The 10,848-nt window shown below is 44.6% G+C and overlaps 1 protein-coding gene across 1 annotated transcript in view; it reads left to right on the top strand.

Annotated features, from left to right (window-relative positions):
* The window catches only part of LOC139561252 (lecithin retinol acyltransferase-like), a 28,058-nt gene continuing 17,210 nt past the window's right edge, over nt 1–10,848 (top strand). Inside the window, exons 1-3 of the mRNA XM_071378235.1 lie at nt 1–688; nt 1,464–1,619; nt 1,855–1,929. Coding sequence (XP_071234336.1) covers nt 545–688; nt 1,464–1,619; nt 1,855–1,929 — 375 coding nt within the window. The 5' untranslated portion in view covers nt 1–544. The remainder of the gene's footprint in view (nt 689–1,463; nt 1,620–1,854; nt 1,930–10,848) is intronic.

Genomic DNA, 10,848 nt, shown 5'->3' with positions numbered 1-10,848 from the left:
CTACCTGGCTAGGGGCTGGACTATTAAAAACATCCGGGTAGCGAACCTCTCTCTCTATCCACACTCTGTCTCTCTGTTTCTCAGTCAACTCTCCCGCTCTCTCTCTATTCACACTCTGTCTCTCTGTTTTCAGTCAACTCTCCCGCTCTCTCTCTATCCACACTCTGTCTCTCTGTTTCTCAGTCAACTCTCCACCTCACCTCCTACACACTCTGTCTCTTCGTTTCTCAGTCAACTCTCCACCTCACCTCCTACACACTCTGTCTCTCTGTTTCTCAGTCAACTCTCCACCTCACCTCCTACACACTCTGTCTCTCTGTTTCTCAGTCAACTCTCCACCTCACCTCCTACACACTCTGTCTCTCTGTTTCTCAGTCAACTCTCCACCTCACCTCCTACACACTCTGTCTCTCTGTTTCTCAGTCAACTCTCCACCTCACCTCCTACACACTCTGTCTCTCTGTTTCTCAGTCAACTCTCCACCTCACCTCCTACACATTCTGTCCATCTCTCCAGTCCTCTTCTCCTCCTCCGCGTCAGGACCATGTTTCCTCTCACGCTCCTCGGCCTGCTGTTCATCACCGCACAAACAGACGACAAGAAAAAGAAGGGGAAAAACCAGGCGACAACCAAAGAGGAAGCTCCATCGAAGTATGACTCCATGTTCCAGAGAGGAGACCTGCTGGAGGTATGGAATAACATTTAATGTAGTCAAATAGCTGAGGCAACTCTATGGCTTGAGTCCCAATTGGCCCCTTATTCCCTTCATAGTTGGCCCATAGGGCTCCCTCTGGTTAAAAGTAGTGCACTATATAGGGAATAGGGTTCCATAGGGTTCTGGTCTAAAGTAGTGTACTACATAGGGAATAGGGCTCTGGTCTAAAGTAGTGTACTATATAGGGAATAGGGCTCTGGTCTAAAGTAGTGTACTACATAGGGAATAGGGCTCTGGTCTAAAGTAGTGCACTATATAGGGAATAGGGCTCTGGTCTAAAGTAGTGTACTACATAGGGAATAGGGCTCTGGTCTAAAGTAGTGTACTATATAGGGAATAGGGCTCTGGTCTAAAGTAGTGTACTACATAGGGAATAGGGCTCTGGTCTAAAGTAGTGCACTATATAGGGAATAGGGCTCTGGTCTAAAGTAGTGCACTACATAGGGAATAGGGCTCTGGTCTAAAGTAGTGTACTACATAGGGAATAGGGCTCTGGTCTAAAGTAGTGTACTATATAGGGAATAGGGCTCTGGTCTAAAGTAGTGTACTACATAGGGAATAGGGCTCTGGTCTAAAGTAGTGCACTATATAGGGAATAGGGCTCTGGTCTAAAGTAGTGTACTACATAGGGAATAGGGCTCTGGTCTAAAGTAGTGCACTATATAGGGAATAGGGCTCTGGTCTAAAGTAGTGCACTATATAGGGAATAGGGTGCCATTTGGGACACTAAGTGTATTTATTCATTCAGGTACCCCGGACGTTGTTCACTCATTTTGGGATCTACCTGGGCGGCGGCAGGGTGGCTCACCTGATACCTGACATACTACCTGCGTTGTCAGATGATGAGGAGGCTATCAGAGAGATGGTCACCAATAACAGACTGATACTGGGGGTCATCGCTAAGGTGAGGGGGGGGAGTGTGTGGTGTTGGGGGGGGCAGTGTGTGGTGAGGGGCAGTGTGGGGTGTTGGGGTGGGGGGCAGTGTGTGGTGTTGGGGTGGGGGGCAGTGTGTGTGTGTGTGTGTGTGTGTGTGTGTGTGTGTGTGTGTGTGTGTGTGTGTGTGTGTGTGTGTGTGTGTGTGTGTGTGTGTGTGTGTGTGTGTGTGTGTGTGTGTTGTAACTCCTCTCCTCCTCTCTCAGTGTGCCAGTGTGAGGGTGGACACTGTGGAAGACTTTGCCTACGGCTCAGAGATTATTGTGAACCCCATGGATAAGGTACAGTAAACACTGCAGGCGGCCATAGATGAAGCTCTCTGTTAAACTGTCTGGTTCTATCCTGGTGGATTCTCTATGTTAAACTGTCTGGTTCCATCCTGGTCGATACTCTATGTTAAACTGTCTGGTTCTATCCTGGTCGATTCTCTATGTTAAACTGTCTGGTTCTATCCTGGTCGATTCTCTATGTTAAACTGTCTGGTTCCATCCTGGTCGATACTCTATGTTAAACTGTCTGGTTCCATCCTGGTCGATACTCTATGTTAAACTGTCTGGTTCTATCCTGGTCGATTCTCTATGTTAAACTGTCTGGTTCTATCCTGGTCGGTACTCTATGTTAAACTGTCTGGTTCTATCCTGGTCGGTACTCTATGTTAAACTGTCTGGTTCCATCCTGGTCGATTCTCTATGTTAAACTGTCTGGTTTCATCCTGGTCGATTCTCTATGTTAAACTGTCTGGTTCTATCCTGGTCGATTCTCTATGTTAAACTGTCTGGTTCCATCCTGGTCGATTCTCTATGTTAAACTGTCTGGGGTCATCCTGGTCGATTCTCTATGTTAAACTGTCTGGTTCTATCCTGGTCGATTCTCTATGTTAAACTGTCTGGTTCCATCCTGGTCGATTCTCTATGTTAAACTGTCTGGTTCCATCCTGGTCGATACTCTATGTTAAACTGTCTGGTTCCATCCTGGTCGATACTCTATGTTAAACTGTCTGGTTCTATCCTGGTCGGTACTCTATGTTAAACTGTCTGGTTCCATCCTGGTCGATTCTCTATGTTAAACTGTCTGGTTCTATCCTGGTCGATTCTCTATGTTAAACTGTCTGGTTCCATCCTGGTCGATTCTCTATGTTAAACTGTCTGGTTCCAACATGGTGGATACTCTATGTTAAACTGTCTGGTTCCATCCTGGTCAGTACTCTATGTTAAACTGTCTGGTTTCCTCCTGGTTGATACTCTATGTTAAACTGTCTGGTTCTATCCTGGTGGATTCTCTATGTTAAACTGTCTGGTTTCCTCCTGGTCGATACTCTATGTTAAACTGTCTGGTTCTATCCTGGTCGATTCTCTATGTTAAACTGTCTGGTTCTATCCTGGTCGATTCTCTATGTTAAACTGTCTGGTTCTATCCTGGTCGATTCTCTATGTTAAACTGTCTGGTTCTATCCTAGTGGATACTCTATGTTAAACTGTCTGGTTCCATCCTGGTCGATACTCTATGTTAAACTGTCTGGTTCTATCCTGGTCGGTACTCTATGTTAAACTGTCTGGTTCTATCCTGGTCGGTACTCTATGTTAAACTGTCTGGTTCCATCCTGGTCGATACTCTATGTTAAACTGTCTGGTTCTATCCTGGTCGGTACTCTATGTTAAACTGTCTGGTTTCCTCCTGGTCGATTCTCTATGTTAAACTGTCTGGTTCCAACATGGTGGATACTCTATGTTAAGCTGTCTGGTTCCATCCTGGTCGATTCTCTATGTTAAACTGTCTGGTTCCAACATGGTCGCTACTCTATGTTAAACTGTCTGGTTCCAACATGGTGGAAACTCTATGTTAAACTGTCTGGTTTCATCCTGGTCGCTACTCTATGTTAAACTGTCTGGTTTCATCCTGGTCGCTACTCTATGTTAAACTGTCTGGTTCCAACATGGTGGAAACTCTATGTTAAACTGTCTGGTTTCATCCTGGTCGCTACTCTATGTTAAACTGTCTGGTTCCATCCTGGTCGATACTCTATGTTAAACTGTCTGGTTCCAACATGGTGGATACTCTATGTTAAACTGTCTGGTTCCATCCTGGTCGATACTCTATGTTAAACTGTCTGGTTCTATCCTGGTCGGTACTCTATGTTAAACTGTCTGGTTTCCTCCTGGTCGATTCTCAATGTTAAACTGTCTGGTTCCAACATGGTGGATACTCTATGTTAAGCTGTCTGGTTCCATCCTGGTCGATACTCTATGTTAAACTGTCTGGTTCCATCCTGGTCGATACTCTATGTTAAACTGTCTGGTTCCATCCTGGTGGATACTCTATGTTAAACTGTCTGGTTCTATCCTGGTCGATTCTCTATGTTAAACTGTCTGGTTCTATCCTGGTCGGTACTCTATGTTAAACTGTCTGGTTTCATCCTGGTCGATACTCTATGTTAAACTGTCTGGTTCTATCCTGGTCGATACTCTATGTTAAACTGTCTGGTTCCATCCTGGTCGATACTCTATGTTAAACTGTCTGGTTCTATCCTTGTCGATACTCTATGTTAAACTGTCTGGTTTCATCCTGGTCGCTACTCTATGTTAAACTGTCTGGTTCCAACATGGTGGATACTCTATGTTAAACTGTCTGGTTTCATCCTGGTCGCTACTCTATGTTAAACTGTCTGGTTTCATCCTGGTCGCTACTCTATGTTAAACTATCTGGTTCCAACATGGTGGAAACTCTATGTTAAACTGTCTGGTTTCCTCCTGGTCGATACTCTGTTAAACTGTCTGGTTCCATCCTGGTCGATACTCTATGTTAAACTGTCTGGTTCCAACATGGTGGATACTCTATGTTAAACTGTCTGGTTCTATCCTGGTCGACACTCTATGTTAAACTGTCTGGTTCCAACATGGTGGATTCTCTATGTTAAACTGTCTGGTTCTATCCTGGTCGGTACTCTATGTTAAACTGTCTGGTTCCATACTGGTCGGTACTCTATGTTAAACTGTCTGGTTTCCTCCTGGTCGATACTCTATGTTAAACTGTCTGGTTCTATCCTGGTCGATTCTCTATGTTAAACTGTCTGGTTTCATCCTGGTCGGTACTCTATGTTAAACTGTCTGGTTCCATCCTGGTCGATACTCTATGTTAAACTGTCTGGTTCCAACATGGTGGATACTCTATGTTAAACTGTCTGGTTTCCTCCTGGTCGATACTCTATGTTAAACTGTCTGGTTCTATCCTGGTGGATACTCTATGTTAAACTGTCTGGTTCTATCCTTGTCGCTACTCTATGTTAAACTGTCTGGTTCCAACATGGTGGATACTCTATGTTAAACTGTCTGGTTCTATCCTGGTGGATACTCTATGTTAAACTGTCTGGTTCTATCCTGGTCGATTCTCTATGTTAAACTGTCTGGTTCTATCCTGGTCGATACTCTATGTTAAACTGTCTGGTTCCATCCTGGTCGATTCTCTATGTTAAACTGTCTGGTTCTATCCTGGTGGATTCTCTATGTTAAACTGTCTGGTTCTATCCTGGTCGGTACTCTATGTTAAACTGTCTGGTTCTATCCTGGTCGGTACTCTATGTTAAACTGTCTGGTTCTATCCTGGTCGATTCTCTATGTTAAACTGTCTGGTTCTATCCTGGTCGATTCTCTATGTTAAACTGTCTGGTTCTATCCTGGTCGATTCTCTATGTTAAACTGTCTGGTTCTATCCTGGTCGATTCTCTATGTTAAACTGTCTGGTTCTATCCTGGTCGGTACTCTATGTTAAACTGTCTGGTTCTATCCTGGTCGATTCTCTATGTTAAACTGTCTGGTTCTATCCTGGTCGATACTCTATGTTAAACTGTCTGGTTCTATCCTGGTCGATTCTCTATGTTAAACTGTCTGGTTCTATCCTGGTCGGTACTCTATGTTAAACTGTCTGGTTCTATCCTGGTCGGTACTCTATGTTAAACTGTCTGGTTCTATCCTGGTCGATTCTCTATGTTAAACTGTCTGGTTTCCTCCTGGTCGATTCTCTATGTTAAACTGTCTGGTTCTATCCTGGTCGGTACTCTATGTTAATCTGTCTGGTTCCAACATGGTGGATACTCTATGTTAAACTGTCTGGTTCCATCCTGGTCGGTACTCTATGTTAATCTGTCTGGTTCCAACATGGTGGATACTCTATGTTAAACTGTCTGGTTCCATCCTGGTCGCTACTCTATGTTAAACTGTCTGGTTCCAACATGGTGGATACTCTATGTTAAACTGTCTGGTTCCAACATGGTGGATACACTATGTTAAACTGTCTGGTTCCATCCTGGTCGCTACTCTATGTTAAACTGTCTGGTTCTATCCTGGTCGCTACTCTATGTTAAACTGTCTGGTTCTATCCTGGTGGATACTCTATGTTAAACTGTCTGGTTCCATCCTGGTCGCTACTCTATGTTAAACTGTCTGGTTCTATCCTGGTGGATACTCTATGTTAAACTGTCTGGTTCCATCCTGGTCGCTACTCTATGTTAAACTGTCTGGTTCCAACATGGTGGATACTCTGTGTTAATCTGACAAACCTGGTTCCAACATGGTGGATACTCTGTGTTAATCTGACAAGCCTGGTTCCAACATGGTGGATACTCTGTGTTAATCTGACAAACCTGGTTCCAACATGGTGGATACTCTGTGTTAATCTGACAAACCTGGTTCCAACATGGTGGATACTCTGTGTTAATCTGACAAGCCTGGTTCCAACATGGTGGATACTCTGTGTTAATCTGACAAACCTGGTTCCAACATGGTGGATACTCTGTGTTAATCTGACAAACCTGGTTCCAACATGGTGGATACTCTGTGTTAATCTGACAAACCTGGTTCCAACATGGTGGATACTCTGTGTTAATCTGACAAACCTGGTTCCAACATGGTGGATACTCTGTGTTAATCTGACAAACCTGGTTCCAACATGGTGGATACTCTGTGTTAATCTGACAAACCTGGTTCCAACATGGTGGATACTCTGTGTTAATCTGACAAACCTGGTTCCAACATGGTGGATACTCTGTGTTAATCTGACAAACCTGGTTCCAACATGGTGGATACTCTGTGTTAATCTGACAAACCTGGTTCCAACATGGTGGATACTCTGTGTTAATCTGACAAACCTGGTTCCAACATGGTGGATACTCTGTGTTAATCTGACAAACCTGGTTCCAACATGGTGGATACTCTGTGTTAATCTGACAAACCTGGTTCCAACATGGTGGATACTCTGTGTTAATCTGACAAACCTGGTTCCAACATGGTGGATACTCTGTGTTAATCTGACAAACCTGGTTCCAACATGGTGGATACTCTGTGTTAATCTGACAAACCTGGTTCCAACATGGTGGATACTCTGTGTTAATCTGACAAACCTGGTTCCAACATGGTGGATACTCTGTGTTAATCTGACAAACCTGGTTCCAACATGGTGGATACTCTGTGTTAATCTGACAAACCTGGTTCCAACATGGTGGATACTCTGTGTTAATCTGACAAACCTGGTTCCAACATGGTGGATACTCTGTGTTAATCTGACAAACCTGGTTCCAACATGGTGGATACTCTGTGTTAATCTGACAAACCTGGTTCCAACATGGTGGATACTCTGTGTTAATCTGACAAACCTGGTTCCAACATGGTGGATACTCTGTGTTAATCTGACAAACCTGGTTCCAACATGGTGGATACTCTGTGTTAATCTGACAAACCTGGTTCCAACATGGTGGATACTCTGTGTTAATCTGACAAACCTGGTTCCAACATGGTGGATACTCTGTGTTAATCTGACAAACCTGGTTCCAACATGGTGGATACTCTATGTTAAACTGTCTGGTTCCAACATGGTGGATACTCTGTGTTAATCTGACAAACCTGGTTCCAACATGGTGGATACTCTATGTTAAACTGTCTGGTTCCAACATGGTGGATACTCTATGTTAAACTGTCTGGTTCCAACATGGTGGATACTCTGTGTTAATCTGACAAACCTGGTTCCAACATGGTGGATACTCTGTGTTAATCTGACAAGCCTGGTTCCAACATGGTGGATACTCTGTGTTAATCTGACAAACCTGGTTCCAACATGGTGGATACTCTGTGTTAATCTGACAAACCTGGTTCCAACATGGTGGATACTCTGTGTTAATCTGACAAACCTGGTTCCAACATGGTGGATACTCTGTGTTAATCTGACAAACCTGGTTCCAACATGGTGGATACTCTGTGTTAATCTGACAAACCTGGTTCCAACATGGTGGATACTCTGTGTTAATCTGACAAACCTGGTTCCAACATGGTGGATACTCTGTGTTAATCTGACAAACCTGGTTCCAACATGGTGGATACTCTATGTTAATCTGACAAACCTGGTTCCAACATGGTGGATACTCTGTGTTAATCTGACAAACCTGGTTCCAACATGGTGGATACTCTGTGTTAATCTGACAAACCTGGTTCCAACATGGTGGATACTCTGTGTTAATCTGACAAACCTGGTTCCAACATGGTGGATACTCTGTGTTAATCTGACAAACCTGGTTCCAACATGGTGGATACTCTGTGTTAATCTGACAAACCTGGTTCCAACATGGTGGATACTCTGTGTTAATCTGACAAACCTGGTTCCAACATGGTGGATACTCTGTGTTAATCTGACAAACCTGGTTCCAACATGGTGGATACTCTGTGTTAATCTGACAAACCAGCCTGATATTTTCAATTTACATAAATATTCTATAAGGAATCAGTGTAGCACATCCACTCTATCAAAAGTATGTGGACACCCCGTCAAATTAGTGGATTCTGCTATTTCAGCCACACATGTTGCTGACAGACGTATAAAATCAAGCACACAGCCATGCAATCTCCATAGACAAACATTTCCTGTTGAATGGCCCGTACTGAAGAGTTCAGTGACTTTCAACGTGGCACCGTCGTAGGATGCCACCTTTCCAACAAGTCAGTTCGTCAAATTTCTTCCCTGCTAGAGTTGCACCGGTCCCCTGTAAGTGCTGTTATTGTGAAGTGGAAACGTCTAGGAGCAACAACGGCTCAGCTGCAAAGTGGTAGGCCACACAAGCTCACAGAACAGGACTGCCGAGTGCTGAAGCGTATAAAAATGGTATGTCCTCGGGTTGCAACACTCACTACAGAGTTCCAAACTGTCTCTGGAAGCAACGTCAGTACAAGAACTGTTTGTCTGAAGCTTCATGAAATGGGTTTCCGTGGCCGAGCAGCCGCACACAAGCCTAAGATCACCATGCTCAATGTCAATTGTCGGCTGGAGTGGTGTAAAGCTCAGCGCCATGGGACTCTGGAGCCGTGGAAATGAGTTCTTTAGCGTGATGAATCACGCTTCGTCCATCTGGCAGTCAGACGGACGAATCTACGTTTGGCAGATGCCAGGAGAACTCTACCTGCCACAATGCACAGTGCCAACTGTAAAGTTTGGTGGAGGAGGACTAATGGTCTGGGGCTGTTTTTCATGGATCGGGCTAGACCCCTTAGTTCCAGTGAAGGGAAATCTTAACGCTACAGCATACAATGACATTCTAGATGATTCTGTGCTTCCAACTTTGTGGCAACAGTTTGGGGAAGGCCCTTTCCTGTTTCAGCATAACAATGCCCCTGTGCACAAAGCGAGGTCCATACAGAAATGGTTTGTTGAGATTGGTGTGGAAGAACTTGACTGGCCTGCACAGAGCCCTGACCTCAACCCCATTGAACACCTTTGGGATGAATTGGAACTCCGACTGTGAGCAAGGCCTAATTGTCCAACATTACGGCCCGACCTCACTAATGCTCTTGTGGCTGAATGGAAGCAAGTCCCCTCAGCAATGTTCCAACATCTAGTGGAAAGCCTTCCCAGAAGAGAGGAGGCTGTTATAGCAGCAATGTTCCATCATCTAGTGGAAAGCCTTCTCAGAAGAGAGGAGGCTGATATAGCAGCAGTGTTCCAACATCTAGTGGAAAGCCTTCCCAGAAGAGTGGAGGCTGTTATAGCAGCAGTGTTCCAACATCTAGTGGAAAGCCTTCCCAGAAGAGTGGAGGCTGTTATAGCAGCAGTGTTCCAACATCTAGTGGAAAGCCTTCCCAGAGTAGTGGAGGCTGTTATAGCAACAAAGGGGGACCAACTCCATATTAATGCCTTCCCAGAAGAGTGGAGGCTGTTATAGCAGCAAAGGGGGGACCAACTAAATATTAATGCCATCATTTTGGAATGATATGTTCGAAGCGCAGGTGTCCACATACTTTTGGTAATGTACTGTGTGTTTTAATTATAAAATGAACTAGTTAGCAAATTATAGGCTGAACATTTCCTTGCCCCACTAAAGGAACCTCTGTCTATCAGGTGACTGTATCTCTGTCTCTGTCTATCAGGTGTCTGTACCTCTGTCTCTGTCTATCAGGTGACTGTATCTCTGTCTCTGTCTATCAGGTGACTGTATCTCTGTCTCTGTCTATCAGGTGACTGTATCTCTGTCTCTGTCTATCAGGTGTCTGTACCTCTGTTTCTGTCTACCAGGTGTCTGTACCTCTGTCTTTGTCTATCAGGTGTCTGTACCTCTGTCTCTGTCTATCAGGTGTCTGTACCTCTGTCTATCAGGTGTCTGTACCTCTGTCTATCAGGTGTCTGTACCTCTGTCTATCAGGTGTCTGTACCTCTGTCTATCAGGTGTCTGTACCTCTGTCTATCAGGTGACTGTACCTCTGTCTATCAGGTGACTGTACCTCTGTTGATCAGATGTCTGTACCTCTGTCTATCAGGTGTCTGTACCTCTGTCTATCAGGTGACTGTACCTCTGTCTATCAGGTGACTGTACCTCTGTCTATCAGGTGACTGTACCTCTGTCTATCAGGTGTCTGTACCTCTGTCTATCAGGTGTCTGTACCTCTGTTGATCAGATGTCTGTACCTCTGTCTATCAGGTGTCTGTACCTCTGTCTATCAGGTGTCTGTACCTCTGTCTATCAGGTGTCTGTACCTCTGTCTATCAGGTGTCTGTACCTCTGTCTATCAGGTGACTGTACCTCTGTCTATCAGGTGTCTGTACCTCTGTCTATCAGGTGTCTGTACCTCTGTCTCTCAGGTGTCTGTACCTCTGTCTATCAGGTGACTGTACCTCTGTCTATCAGGTGTCTGTACCTCTGTCTATCAGGTGTCTGTACCTCTGTCTATCAG

This window comes from Salvelinus alpinus, chromosome 31 (assembly GCF_045679555.1).
Source record: "Salvelinus alpinus chromosome 31, SLU_Salpinus.1, whole genome shotgun sequence".
NCBI classification, from domain to species: domain Eukaryota; kingdom Metazoa; phylum Chordata; class Actinopteri; order Salmoniformes; family Salmonidae; genus Salvelinus; species Salvelinus alpinus.
This window is presented reverse-complemented; position numbering and strand designations above follow the sequence as displayed.